Genomic DNA, 15,852 nt, shown 5'->3' on the forward strand with positions numbered 1-15,852 from the left:
AACTGCCCAAGATCTTCCTATCCATGCAACGAAGGCTTTTATGGAGGAGGCCAAATTAGAGTTCGACCGGATTAAGGGGTTAAAGAATGAGCTCGAGGTGAAGGTGACCAAGTTGGGGAAAGAGCTGGAGGGTGAAAAGACTAGAGCTATTGCCTTGGCAGCTTCTGCAAAGTTGGCTGAGGATACGGCGTTGAAGCATAAGGAGAGCTATGTCACGACCTATAGGGAGATGATGCGTCTTAGGGAGGATTTGGAGTCTGCCCGAGCTAGTTATGCCGAGCTCCAGGGTCATCTTGTGGGCAGTGTCAATGCTGCTTATGAGAATTTAAATAATCAAGTTCGAGTCCTTGCGCCTGATCTTGACCTCTCTCTCTTCAATTTGGACAACATTGTGAAGGATGGTAAAATTATCCTGATGACCCCGATGATGATGACGACATCGAGCCTCCTCCTGTGGCTGCCGCCAAGGTCTCGGTTGTGCCGACTTCTTCAAACCCTACAGTTGTTCCTCCCGAGTCGGGTCCTGATTGTCAGATCTTGAACCGGGATGATGGGACAGTGGATGCGGTGCCCCTTCAGACTCGTCCTCCTTCACCCTGGGATGCTGCAACTGGGAACTCTTTAGATCCTCTCTGAATATTCTGGATATTTTGTATATAGCCCGGCTTGTGGGATTTGAATTTTTATGTTTTGTAACTTATGGTTTCTAACTGCTGGACATCTTTAGTTGCTTTTTTGTTAGCAGCTTAGTAGTTTCTTGAGCTCTTGGGGCTGACTTTTGGTGGCCTCTTGAATCTTGTTATTATTATTATAACTTGTTCCTTTCGTAATATGCTTGTCTGCACCTATCTGACACCTTCTAGATTTTGAATGCGTTGGCAGCTTGTTGTCCGACCTCTTTTGGTTGCCTTCGTACTTTTATACTTGTAGCTTTATTCTTTTGAGGTCGTGGATTTCTGGGTCCAACTTGTTTGCCTTCTATCAGCCGATTTCTTCATCTTGGTCTGAAGGTGTTTTTGGTAATCCGTTTTATTTGGACCTTTGTTGGGTCTCTTCCATGGATTTACCTTTAACTTTGTCATCTTGGTTGGGCCGACTTTATCATGTCGGTCCGTTCTAAGTTATTTCTAGTAATCCATTTTTTGGATCCTTTGTCAAATCTCTTTTTATGGATTACTTTTATAACTTTATGGCTTTGTTGGGACGACTTCACCATGTCGGTCCCTTCTAAGTTATTTTTAGTAATCCTCTTTTTGGACCTTTGTCAGGTCTCTTTTAGGGATTACTTTTATAAATTTTTGTTCCGGGCCGACTTCATCATGTCGGGCCCTTCTAAGTTATTTTTAGTAATCCTCTTTTTTGGACCTTTGTCAGGTCTCTTTCAGGGATTACTTTTTATAACTTTTTGTTCTGGGCCGACTTCATCACGTCAGGCCCTTCTAAGTTATTTTTAGTAATCCTCTTTTTTAGACCTTTGTCAGGTCTCTTTCAGGGATTACTTTTTATAACTTTTTGTTCTTGGCCGACTTCATCATGTCGGGCCCTTCTAAGTTATTTTTAGTAATCCTCTTTTTTGGACCTTTGTCAGGTCTCTTTCAGGGATTACTTTTTATAACTTTTTGTTCTTGTGGTCGACTGGTCCGACTTCTTCTACGTCGGCCGGTCTTTAAATTATTTTTTAGCAACCTATTTTTATTAAGACCTCGTCAGGTCCTTTCTATAGATCACTTTCAATAACTTCTTGCATTATTCTGTTTTTGTCGCCTTTTTCATCTTTACCGATTTTTTAGGAATTGGGGTTGATCCCCGTTGGTCGACCTTTTGATGAATTTGGTTTTCATCTTTGTTGGTCTTTATCGTGATCGTGCAGTGAATTTGATTTTCACTTTTCTGCCGATCTGTAGCTTTATAATCGGGCGATGAATTTTTTGCGTTTCAGATTAATGCGTCTTGATAAAGGATTTGTAGAAAATCTGAAAAACTTTATTCAAAATAGGAAATATGCAAATATATACATGAGGGTGTTTTTCCCTTTAAGTCGGGCGGTTTGTAGATCTTGGCTTGGTGCCTCGTTAAAAAACCTTTTTCAGGAAAAGGAGTGCACCTTGTCCTAAGATCCTTATTACCTTTAACTATAATACCTTCGTAGGTTGCAGGCGTGCCATGACCTTGGAAGCTCTCACCCTTCGAGTTTGGACAGCCTGTAGTAGCCCTTTCCAAGTACTTCTATGACTCGGTAGGGTCCTTTCCAGTTTGCTGCCAGCTTTCCTTCTCCAGGTCGAGTTGTTCCGATATCATTTTGGATTAGCATGAGGTCGTTCTCGGCAAAACCGTGCGGCACTACCTTTTGATTGTATCTTGAAGCCATTCGACATTTTAATGCCTCTTCCCTTATCCGGGCTCTTTCTCGAATTTCTGGGAGTAGGTCGAGTTCTTCCTTTTGAAGTTGGGAGTTGGCCTCTTCGTTGTAGTGGATTACTCTGGGTGACCCTTCTTCTACCTCCACTAGGATCATTGCCTCCATTCCGTAAGCTAATCGGAAGGGTGATTCTGTTGTAATGGAGTGTGGGGTTATCCGATATACCCATAGGACTTGTGGGAGCTCTTCAGCCCAGGCTCTCTTTGCATCCTGTAATCTCTATTTTAACCCGGTTAATATGACTTTGTTAGCAGCTTCTGCTTGTCCATTGGCCTGGGGATGTTCTACGGATGTGAATTGGTGTTTTATGTTCAGGTCGGCCACCAATTTTCTGAAACCTGCATCTGTAAATTGAGTACCATTGTCTGTGGTTATAGAGTATGGGACCCCAAACCTTGTGACAATATTTCTATATAGGAATTTTCAACTTCTTTGAGCAGTGGCGTTAGCTAGGGGTTCTGCCTCGATCCATTTTGTGAAATAGTCTACCCCCACTATGAGAAATTTGACTTGTCCTGATCCTTGGGGGAAGGGTCCGAGAAGATCGAGTCCCCATTTTGCGAATGACCAGGGTGAGGTTACGCTGATGAGCTCCTCTGGCGGGGCGATGTGAAAGTTGGCGTGCTTCTGACAAGGTGGACATGTCTTCACGAATTCTGTTGCTTCTTTTTGTAAGGTCGGCCAATAGAATCCGGCTCGGAGTACTTTCTTGACGAGTGCATGTGCTCTGAGGTGGTTGCCATAGATGCCACTGTGTACTTCTTCTAAAAATTCTTTTGTATTAGAAGTCGGTACGCATTTTAATAGTGGTGTCGAAATCCCTTTCTTCTATAAAGTATCATTTATGATGGTGTAGTATTGTGCCTCCCGTTTTAACCTCTTTGCTTCCTTCTTATCTGTAGGGAGTGCTTCTATTTTGAGATAATTAATTATGGGAGTCATCCATCCTTGATCCAGACCTGTTATGGTTAGGATTTTTTCTTCTTCCAAGATTGACGGGTTCTGCAGCATCTCTTGGATGAGGCTTCTATTGTTGCCCCTGGTTTGGTGCTGGCTAATTTTGAGAGTGCATCAGCTCGAGCATTTTATTCTCGGGGTATATGGCAGATCTCATATTCCCCAAGTTGTCCGAACTGTTCCTTGGTTTTATCCAAGTACTTTTTCATTGTGGGATCCTTGGCTTGGTAGCTCCCTGCTATTTGTGAAGTGACTACCTGTGAGTCACTAAAGATGATAAGCTTTTGAGCTCCAACCTCTTCAACCAGCTTCAAGCCAACTAGTAATGCCTCATACCCCGCTTGGTTATTTGAGGCAGGGAACCCGAATTTGAGGGAAATTTCGATTTGGGTTCCCTGGTCACTTTCAATTATCACACCCACGCCACTTCCAGTTTTGTTTGAGGAACCGTCTACATAGAGATTCCATTCTGTAGGGATTTTCGGGGTGTCTGTAAATTCTGCGATGAAGTCGGCCAAATATTACGATTTGATGGCTGTCCGAGCTTCATATTGAAGGTCGAATTCAGACAGCTCGACTGCCCATTGTAAGATTCTTCCTGCTAAATCTGTCTTCTGCAGAATGCCTTTTATGGGCTGGTTGGTCCGAACCCTGATAATATGGGCTTGGAAGTATGGACGAAGTCGTCGAGATGTTAATATGAGAGCATAGGTGAATTTTTCTATTTTTTGGTAGTTCAGTTCGGATCCTTGTAGTGCTTTGCTGATGAAGTATATAGGCTGTTGCCCATTGTCATCTTCTCGGACTAGTGCTGAGGCTACTGCCCGATTGCCTATTGCGAGGTATAATACAAGTGGTTCTCCTTCCCGTGGCCGAGTTAGGATAGGTGGTTGTCCTAGAAATCTTTTGAAATCTTGGAAGGCCTGCTCGCACTCCGTCGTCCATTCGAATTTCTTTCCCTTCCTTAGAGTGGCGTAGAAGGGTAGGGATCTTATTGCCAATCCGGCTAGGAATCTGGACAAGGCTGCCAGTCTTCCGTTGAGTTATTGTACCTCTTTGACACAGGTCGGACTTTTCATATTGAGTATAGCCTTGCATTTATCCGAATTTGCTTCAATTCCCCTTTGTGTGAGGATAAAACCCAAGAATTTTCCGGCTTCTACTGCGAAGGTGCATTTTGCAGGGTTGAGTCGCATGCCATGCCTTCTTATAGTGTTGAATACTTGGGTGAGGTCGGACAGTAACGTCTCTTTACTTTGCGTTTTTATTCGTCCACATAGACTTCCATGATTTTCCCGATGTGGTCTACAAAGACCTTATTCATTAATCTCTGATAAGTAGCTCCCGCATTTTTGAGTCTGAAAGGCATGACGATGTAGCAGTAGTTTGCTTTTGGGGTTAAGAATGAAGTTTTTCTTGATCGGGTGGGTACATTGGGATTTGATTGTACCCCGAATAAGCGTCCATAAATGAGAAGTATTTATATCCGGAGGAGGCATCCACTAGAGCGTCGATACTTGGGAGTGGATAGGGATCCTTTGGGCAGGCTTTGTTGAGATCAGTATAGTCGGTGCACATCCGCCACTTCCCGTTTGATTTTTTCACCAAGACGACGTTATCTAGTCATAGTGGGTACTTAACTTCTCTTATGAATCCTGCCTCCAGTAAAACTTGTACTTGTTCTTCCACAGCTTGGGATCGTTCTGGTTTGAGCTTTCTGCGTCTCTACTGTACTGGCCGAGATCCTGGATAAACTGCCAACTTATGGCACATTAACTTTGGGTCTATGCCTGGCATGTCTGCGGCTTTCCATGCAAAGAGGTTGACATTGTCTCTTAAAAACTGTATTAGCGATTTTTTTATGTCTCCTTTTAGAATTGTGCCAATATTGGTTGTTTTGTCTAGACATCTCTGATATGGACCTTTTCTACTTCGCCTTCGGGTTGTGGACGGAGTTCTTCCCGCCCTCGAACTCCACCAAGTTCGATGGTGTGGAATTCTTCTCCTCTGCCTCTGAGGTTTAGACTTTCGTTATAACAGCGGTGCGCCGTCTTCTGGTCTGCTTTTATTATAGCTATTCTTTCTGTGGTTGGGAACTTCATGCACAGATGTGGAGTCGAGACTACTACGCTGAGCTGGTTTAATGTTGTTCGACCTATTAGGGCATTATAGGCTGAACTCACGTCGACCACGATGTAGTCTATATTGAGTGTCCTTGATCGGTTTCCTTTTCCAAAGGTCGTGTGTAGTGAGATGTACCCGAGTGGTTGGATTGGAGTGTCTCCCAGCCCGAACAGGCTGTTCGGATATGCTCTGAGTTCTTTTTCTTCTAGGCTGAGTTTGTCGAAGGCAGTTTTGAACAAGATGTCGGCCGAGCTTCCTTGGAGCTTCCTTGGTCTACCAGTGATGACCATGGGATCGTCATATCCCGAGATGATGCCGACTGCGTCCTCTTTAGTAAAAGTGATTGTGGGGATGTCGGGTGCTTCCTCTCTTCCCTCGACATGATATACATCTTTAAGATGTCTTTTGCGAGATGATTTGGAGATTCTTCCCCCCGCGAATCCTCCGTGTATCATGTGGACATATCTCTCCGGGGTACGAGGTGGTCATTCAGTTTGTCCGATATCTTCGTCCCTTTTTCTTTTTCTTGGTTCCTCAGCTCGACTGGTTAAGTATCGATCTAATTTTCCCTCTCTTACTAATTTCTCTATGACATTTTTTAAGTCGAAACATTTGTTGGTGGAGTGTCCGTAGATTCGATGGTATTCACAATATTCACCCCAATTTCCTCCTCCTTTTTTGCTTTTGAGTGGTCGAGCTGGGGGTATTTTTTAGTATGGAAAACTTCTCTGTAGACATCCACAAGGGATACCCGAAGAGGGGTGTAATTGTGGTATTTTTTGATCTTTTCCCCATGTTGATCTTCTTTCTTTTTGGACTCTTTATCCTTATCTCGGGAGGAGTAGGAGAATCCAGGTTTTGAGGTCTCTCCCAATCAAGAGTTTTTCTCCATGTTGATGTACTTTTCTGCTCGTTCTTGTACTTCGTTCAGAGATGTGGGATATTTTTTCGATATAGAGTGGCTAAAAGGTCCCTCTCGCGAGCCATTGATGAGACCCATAATGGCGGCCTCTGTTGGTAGACTTTGTATGTCCAGACATGTTTTGTTGAATATTTCCATGTAACTGCGAAGACTTTTCTGATCTCGTTGCTTGATTTCTAGTAGACTTGGGGCGTGCTTAGCTTTCTCTTTTTGGATGGAGAACCTGGTCAGAAACTTCTTGGCTAAGTCGTCGAAGCTTGAGATGGACCTAGGGGGTAGATTGTCGAACCATTTAATCGCTGTCTTTAAAGTAGTCGAGAAGGCTTTGCAGCGGACTGCATCTGAGGCATCGGTGAGGTACATTCGACTTCTGAAATTACTGAGGTGATGACTGGGATCTGTTGTGCCATCGTATAGAGTCATGTCGAGAATTTTGAAGTCCTTTGGGATTTTAGTCCTCATGATCTCTTTGGTGAATGGATCTTGGTCTTTACGAGGGCTGTCTTTGTGACCAGATCGGTTTTTTTTTGTCTTTGAGATCTGCTTCGAGTTTTAGGAGCTTCTCCTTTAACTCACGGCGCCGCCTAACTTCCCTTCGTAGGTCTCTCTCAGCTTCTTGTTGATGCTCCACCTCTTTTTCGATTTGTTTTAGGCGGTTTTGAAGTGCTTCCATTGCTTCTGTGTTTGGTGAATCTTTGTCTTTGTTAGGTTGAGGAGTATCTTTCGATGTAGTGTCTGCATTTTTATTTGGCATTCTATCTACCAAACCAGAGTTGTGGTCGTTGTCCTGGTCATCCTCCATGTGGATGGAATGACTTCCAGGTTCCCCGGCAACGGCGCCAATGTTCCGTGGGTTACCTGAAACTGTAGGTCAATCTCGGACGAGATCTTTTGTTCTGGTCAAAGATGATGTATCCGGCTAGTGGGTGACGGCCAGAGCTGTCGTGTCCGACTTGTTGGACTGGCTATGCTGCTGATCCTTTGTCACCGGAGGGTGGTGGTACTTGCAAGGGACTCCGATGCTTAAGTTAGCAAGGGTATTAAGCAGGTTTTTAGTAGAATCAGAGGATAAGTTATACCTGGGTGCTCCAGTGTATTTATAATAGTGTGGAGTGACCTTTCTGGAGATAAGATAGTTATCTTACCTTATCTTATCTTTGAGTGAAGTCATCTTATCTTTAAGGGAACCGCCCTTATCTCTGTAGGCTTGGACTGCCTTTAGATTTGGGTCGTGTTCCTCTGTTTGGGCCCTATTTGGGCTTTTCCTAGTAGTTTGGCTGAGCTCTTTAAGAAGAGGTCGGATGGTCCTGACCTGAAAAGGTCAGTCGACTTGTCGTTAAACATCCCGGATCGGACAGCTCGACCCAGGGTTTGAACAACCTCCTCCTCACACGGGATTTGAATTGTCTTCTAAAATCTTTACGCTTTTGAATGAGTGAAAATTTGATAAAAATATTTTTTCCATTACTTTGGATAATGCTTCTTCTGATGATACTTGTGTTGGTCACTTGAAAAGTACTTTGGATGTGCATGGTTCATTGTTGTGTGGTGGTGAATTCTTTCATGTTCGTTGTTCTGCTCATATTTTAAATCTTATTGTCCAAGATGGAATGAAAATATGTGGTGATGCAGTGCATAAGATTAGAGATTGTATTAAGTATCTGAGAAAATCTGAAAGTCGAATGGTTAAGTTTAAAGAATATTTTCAAGATATTGAGGGACTTGAGTATACGACTGCATTATGTTTAGATGTTCCTATTAGGTGGAATTCACTTTATGCAATGCTTGCAAGTGCTATTCCATATAAGAAAGCTTTTGAAATGTATAAAGTAAAAGAAGCTGGATTTAGGAAGTATTGTCCTTCATCAGATGAGTGGAAAAGAACTAAAAAGATATGTGATTTCTTGTTACCATTTTACGAGACTACCAAGTTGATATCTGGAACTTCTTACCCAACATCCAACTTGTATTTTTTTCAAGTTTGGCAAATTCAGCTTATTTTGATGAATAATTTGAAGAATGATGAAGTGCTTATAAGGAACATGGGAGAACAAATGATAATTAAGTTTAAGAAATATTGGGAGGAATACAGTGTTGTTCTTGCATTTAGGGTTATATGTATTTTTTATTGTTCATATTTTTTGAGTCATATATTGTTTGCAATGCAAAGGATTTGATGTCCCGTAATCAAGAAGCTAAAGTGAAGAGTGGAAAGAACTAACTTGATATTTATTTGAGTGAGGCAACATTATTTTGCTATGATGCAATCATAGATGTTTTGCAATGGTGAAAAAATAACCATTATCGTTTTCCAACACTATCACTAATGGCACGAGATTTGTTGAGCATTCCTATTACTACTGTGGCTTCAAAATCTGCATTTAGCATGGGTTCTCATGTTTTGAATAAGTATAGAAGTCGTTTATTGCCAGATAATGTTGAAGCTGTGATTTGCACTCGAAATTGGATACGTGGATATTTTTATTATGGTATAATTATATTTATGACATACATACTTGAATGATTTTGAACATTATTATGTACTATTTTTCTAATATATTTATTTACTTTTTTTCTAAAGGAAGATTTAGATGAGGAAGATATTGCAAAAAGAGAAGGCTATTCTTCAGGAGTTAGTTCGAATGATGTTATTGACTTACATGAAGATGCAGATGAAAATTAAGTGTTTAGAATTATGTTTATTTTTCTTTGGAGACTATTTATAATTATGCTTTTGGATTTTGGATTATATTTATTTTGTCTATGGGACTATTTATAATTATATTTTTGTATTTTGGATTATGTTTATTTATTTTAGAGACTATTTATATTTAATATTTGCTTTTATATTGATTTAAACAGAAGATATGCCCTTACAAATATTATTTTAAAAAAAAAAGAGTTTAGGCAGGCTTAGCCCGCCAGCCCGCCATTAGGCGGGGTAGACTAGGATTTCGGGAACGCTCCAAGGATGATGAAAACACTTGTGGTTCTTATTCCGAAGGTAGAAAACCCGGTTTCCATGAAGGATTTTCAACCTATTAGTCTCTGTAATGTGGTTTACAAAGTTATAACGAAGGTTCTGGTCAATAGACTTCATCCCCATCTCAAAGAGATTGTTGGGCCCCTTCAAGGAGGATTTATCCCAGGGAAAGGAACCCCAGACAACATCATTGTAGCACAAGAGGTTCTCCATTTCATGAAGAAGACAAAGTCAAAGAAAGGCACCCTGGCCTTTAAGATTGATCTAGAGAAAGCATACAATAGAGTGGATTGGGGGTTTCTGAAACAAACCCTTGTAAGTTTTGGCTTTCCTCCTCCGACAGTCAATCTAATTATGCGTTATGTCACTACTTCTTCACTGTCTATCCTCTGGAATGGGGATAGATTAAATAGCTTCACTGAGAGCAGGGATCTTAGGCAAGGAGATCCTATATCACCGTATTTGTTTGTGTTGTGTATGGAGAGATTGGCCTGTTCTATTAATCAACAAGTTGATAGGGGCTTGTGGAAGCACTCCAATTCTTCCTTCAAGAGCAAAAAGAGTACCAAAAGAGGCAAAAAACATCATGACTACCTTAGCTGGAGCTCTATCTCGCCTAGCCTCACTACACTCTTCCAACAATTCAAGCACCTTCACGGATAAAAGTGAAAAACCAACTTCAATTGAAGCATGTGGAGTGGAAGAGAGCTTAAAACTACAAAGAAAAGAAGAGGAGTTAATGCTTGAGTTGCAACAAGTGGATGAGGTTGAGATCAAGGAATTAGAAGAAATTGTTGAAGAATTAGAAGAAGTTGAACAAGGAAACAAGCTTGAGAAAGCTTGTCAAAAGCTGGAGATCATACAAGAAGTATCATCCACTCCTTCATTTAAGTGGGTAAAATCTTTAACCTCAAGTTTTATTATCCTGCTTGAGTATGGTTTAATTGAAATGGATAGGCAACTTAGGAATCTTTGTGGATTGAAAAGTAAGAGGGAGTTAGATAGTGGTTGGAAACATGATCCTAGGTTCGTTAAGATTAAGTCTTTAAAGCTTGGTTTTAATGGTGGGTGTGATGCCAAATTAGATGGATCTCGGAGAATGTTTGGATGCTTAAGTGAGAGTTCTAAACGCTCGTCACTCGGATGGAATCACATGAGTCAACAAGAAGATTGGGTGTACAAGATTTAGGATCCCGAAGACTATTGGAAATACAAGCATTGGTGGGAATTCAAGGAAGAATTCAAGCATAAGCCACCATAGCAAGGGCATCCCCAATTGTCCAACTTAAGGACAATAAATAAAAGTGCTAGGTGAAAGACACCCCCACCAAGATAACATCATTCTAATTCCTCTCTTTTTGCATTAGTTTGTTGATTTTTTTGCTTCTTTTGCTTAGCTTAGTCTAGTTGAATTTTAGTTTTGATCATGCAGTCTTGAGGAATAATATGTTTTGGGGTTGAAACCCTTTGTTTAGATCAAGTGTGGTACCTTAGAGTTTGGAAAATAAATTTTGGAGAAACAGAGCAGTATGCATGCGCACACCCCTGTGCGTAGGCACACCTACCCCAAAATTCTACATCTTATGCGTACGCACACCCGTTTGCATCCCCTTTGTCGAGAGCATCCGCACACACTTGTGCGTCGCACCTTAGCCTTTTACCCTCTCTGTGCGTACGCACGTTTATGTGCGCACGCACACTTATGTGCGCACGCACACATGATCCTTTTTCAGATAAAAAAAATCTTAGTGTGCATACACACATATCTGTGCGTACGTACAAACCGATTTTCACCCTCTGTCGGGAGCGTCTGCACATGCTTGTGCGTGTGCACAAACCCTTTTTTTTCACCTTTTGTGCATACGCACGGTTGCTTTAACCCCACCACCCAACTTCTTTTCTTCTTCTTTCTTCTCTATTCTTTTTCCATGTCTCTCCTCTCTTTTCACTCACCATTCACCACCATCTCTATTTATTAGTTAGTTAGTTTAAATTTTCTATTTTTAGTAGATTAGGTTGTTAGTATAGGTTAGATTTTTGTGATAAGTGTTGGATTATTGATATTGTTGTTGCTAAATATTGTTGGATATCTTTATTTTGAGGTCATACTTTGCTGCTTGGTATTGAATTTTGCATGTTAAACTTTTGTACATACCAAGTACTTATGATATTGCCTTCAACAACATTGTTAGATTTTTAAATTGCATGTTGTAGCTAGCCACCATGTAATTTGAATTCACTGTCTATTACTAGGCAATTGTATGTAGTTGATGCATTTTTTTGTTAGGTGATACTTGTTATGATTGACCTAGTTGATGCATTGAAATTGAAAAATTGTGAAATCGGATTGTGAGCTTACCTAGTGACATTTTTTTGAGCTTTTTGAGCTTTGTGGACCATACTTGCTATATGATTCATCTCATCTTATATCTCTCTTTTCCTACGTTGCATAGCAACCATGTTTCCCACTTCATGTCAATTAGGTGATGCAAACAAATTTTAAAGTGTGTTATTGCTTGATGTGTGAATTCTATAGTTCATTTGGTTCATTGAATTCTCTTGCACATCAACTAATTTTCATCCATTATCCTTTCACAATTTGCTTGATTGCTTTTATGCTCCTTGAGTACTTGTTTGTTTATCTTAACCTACAGGTTTCCTTTTAAAGTATCTGAAGCACACTAGAATGAGTGAAGTGCATGCTTCTTTTGTGTAATTGTGACATAACTTTCTTTGCTAGTGTGTGTGTTCTAAACCGCGCAACTTAGAATTCACACACTTGTTTCCTTTATGTCACAAACTTATTCACTTACTTCATTTTAGTGATTACCACTTCATTCCAACAATCTATGCTTCCTTGCTTTTGCATCCACTCATCTTACTATTCTATTTTCTATCTTTCATGGGTGAGTCATCTTTAGCAACAACAGAAGTGGAAGAAAGAATACCCAGTAGCCGATTGACCCACCAGCTGAAGGTGGCAATCCGTATAGTCGCCGTACCCCCTTGGTCACCTCTAAAAGCGCCGAAAACAGTGCAAACCTTTAAGTGTGGGGAGGTCGTCTGACCAATCGGCAATCTTGGATAAAACAATTCTAATCCCAAATACTTTCACATTTTATTTTTTCTTAGTTTGTATATATTTTAGAGCTTTAATTGCATTCTTCTTAGTTTGTTGCATTTCTTTTCATATATACATATATAATAAGCTTAGTTAAAATAATAAAATTTTTCAAAAAAAAATATTCTTAATAGGGCATTGATATCCTAATTTTATGAGCTCTAAATATTTTTATATATGTTTAAACTTTAAACTATCATGCCACATGTAGTCTTTTTTTGCTTATAAAATTACCTTTTACTTTTTATTAGATTTTTTGGATGTTTAAGGAAATAACATCAAATTACATTTGAACATATTTTTTGCTTCATACCGAATAATAACCCCCACAATTTACAAATTATAATGTTACCTATTCTTTGCATCATCTTAACTAATAGCTACTAAATCTTATCATATAGATATTGTGGAATCCACTTTCATCAAATTAAATAATAAATTTGAAACTTCAGAACAATGAAACACTAAATGAAGAACAAAGCTATATGTTGGGTATGACTTTTCAGTATTAACTTCAAACATCATCGGAAACTAAACTCAAATTTTTTACACAAATAAAATGAAATACTATAACTTAAATCAAAATACAGCATTATTTTTTTTCCTAGAATCTTCCTTTTCTTTTACTTATTATGCAAATCAAACTATATTATTATAGCTGCAACAAACTGTAAAAGGAAGAACAACATAGGCAAAATAATCCCAAAGGCATGACTAGTACTATTAGTTGTTACGATCACCCTGCCAACTCCAAACAATGTCATTCAATGAAGGCCTAACTTCTTCCTCACAGAATTTGACATACTCCAAGGTATCCCCAGAAGACTTCGAGAACTCCACCACCGCCACCTCTGGTGCCACCTCAAACACGTCCACCGTCATGGCCAGTCTCCCTTTCCTCCCTTCCCTCTCCGCTTCCATCCTCACAACAAACCCCTTCTTCCTAGCCACTCTGAAATTCAATTTCTTCGACATAGCCTCTATCTTTCCCACCACTACTTGAGTTGAAAGCTTTGATATAAACACTGAAGGTGATCTCTTCCTTGTCTCAAACAAACTCCTTAGATCAAAACCATGCGACAGCGAGAAAATGATCTTGAAAGCATAGTAAAACTCCTTAGCAGAACTACTCTGCTTCAAATCATCCTTATTCAACTCTTGATTGTTATACACATGTCATCCTTTAAGTATATTAATATCTTTTGTAATATAGTAGATTAGTTTGGTAGAACTTTTAGCGGATATTAATTCCTTTAATCTTGGGTAGTGTACAAATTGTAAGAGATAACTGCATTAATAATAAATTTTTAAATGAAATTAATATCAGTAAGGTATATAAAAGTTTGTTAATTAAAATTAATTTGCATTTCATAATAATTATATTATTTTTCAGATTTTTATCTATTCTAATATGGTTAAAAAGTATATATATATATATATAAATTAAATCACTTATCAAATAGTAAATAATTTTTTAAATTTAGATTGTTCTTTGACTATGAAAGTGCCTAGTGTTATAGAAGCTCGATATAATGCAGTGGATCTAGTAGTAAAAAAATCACAATTTCATTACAAAATTTACTAAACAATTAGAGGGTTGTTATGAAACGATAAGTAGTAATATTTTAAAGTGGGTGAGCAAAGATAGTTGTTTTTTTTTTTAAATAAATGAGCTCAACACACAAAGTGGAGCAAACAAGTAAAGATAAATTGGACTAGACAACAGAAATCATAACCATATAGCACTTATTAAGCAAAAATATATTCCCTTGTCATCTTCGGTATTGCCATCAACAACAAAAGGGATTATTATGCCTCCACTCTTGGTAACTAAGACTAGACGAATTAATGATATCTTCTACCCTAGTTCTTTTATTCTGAAATATTCTCCTATTCCTTTCGATCCATACGTTCCAAACTACTACAAAGAAACATGTGAACCATTTTTTGCGATCCTCCTTGCTACACATTGCTCCTGTCCAGCTTTGAAAATGTTCCTTCAAAATACCGGGAATGGACCATGTCTATCTAAATAAGCTAGCCATGCGCACCAACGAGATCTTGAAAAAACGGCTTTAAATTTGGCAATATCACCCAAACCAGAGAGATGAGATTAGACGAGCTTATCTTAAATGGGGTTCATATTAAAAATATTTTGACAATTATTTTCTATCTGGCCCCCCCAAAATTTTGTTTCAAGTTCCGCCACTGCGCACCATACCTACCAAGTAAATTCACATCCAATAAACAAGTGATGAACATATTCCACATCCTTATTACATAGTACACACAAATTATCCTCCTGGCTAATTATCCCATGCCGACATAATCTTTCTTTTGCATTCACTCTGCCAATCAAGACGAACCACACAAACAGCTCCACTCTTGGAGGAACTAAGCCTTTTCAAATAGTCTTGGTGAAACTATAACTTGTTACGTCATCTGAAAGCATTTCCTCTTGCAACACCTGCACAAATGAGTTAATAGAAAATACACCTTATCTGTCAAACTTCCACACAACCCTATCCTCTCTGTCGGCTGCTAGATTAACTAGCCTCAAAGTGTTATGTAATTCACTCACAATTTTCAACTCCTATTGGAATAGCTCACGCCTCCATTAAAAGTTCCAAACCCAATCCAACCCATCCCAAAACCCACAATCCCCTATGACAGATCCTTTCTGCATTGAAGATAATTGTGTTACAGAAAATATGTGCCTATTTGTAAGAAAATGACAACCGAACACAATTAATATAGCAAGTATCAATTTTACCAAATATTATTATTAGTTTGATGGTTTTTATTTATTGCAGTAAAAATCTTGTTTTACTGCAATAAATAAAAAATATTAAACTAATAATAATATCTGATAAAGTTGATATATGTTTGTTAATTATGTTTAGTTATCATTTTCTTACAAACGGACGCATGTCTTCGGTAACACAACAATTTTCACTAATCGACTTTAAAATATTACTGGTTATAGTTACATAGCAACCCTTGTAATATAGTTCAGTATCCCAAGATGTAATATAATATAGGCTTTTTGGATTTTCTTTCATGACTCTGTTTGTTCATTAATCAAATAATTGTTTAGTAAATCCTATAGTAAAATAGTGATATTTTTACTACTGAATTTAACTACTATATTATACCGAACCGTTATAACACTAGTAATTTTCATAGCCCAACAACAACCTAAATTTAAAAAATCATTTAATATTTAATAAGTGATTCAATATATATATATACTATATTAAAATAAAAAATTTTGAAAATAATATAATTATTATGACATGCTAATTAATTCCAATTAACAAACTTTT

The 15,852-nt window shown here is 38.7% G+C and overlaps 1 protein-coding gene across 1 annotated transcript; it reads right to left on the reverse strand.

Annotated features, from left to right (window-relative positions):
• On the reverse strand, positions 12,987–13,702 carry LOC107615296 (CBL-interacting serine/threonine-protein kinase 5-like; the record flags this gene model as incomplete). The annotated part of the gene is made up of 1 exon (XM_021111827.1): positions 12,987–13,702. A coding segment is annotated over one exon (453 nt), but the record flags the coding sequence as incomplete, so codon positions are not given.

Source organism: Arachis ipaensis, chromosome B09 (genome assembly GCF_000816755.2).
Source record: "Arachis ipaensis cultivar K30076 chromosome B09, Araip1.1, whole genome shotgun sequence".
Taxonomy (NCBI): domain Eukaryota; kingdom Viridiplantae; phylum Streptophyta; class Magnoliopsida; order Fabales; family Fabaceae; genus Arachis; species Arachis ipaensis.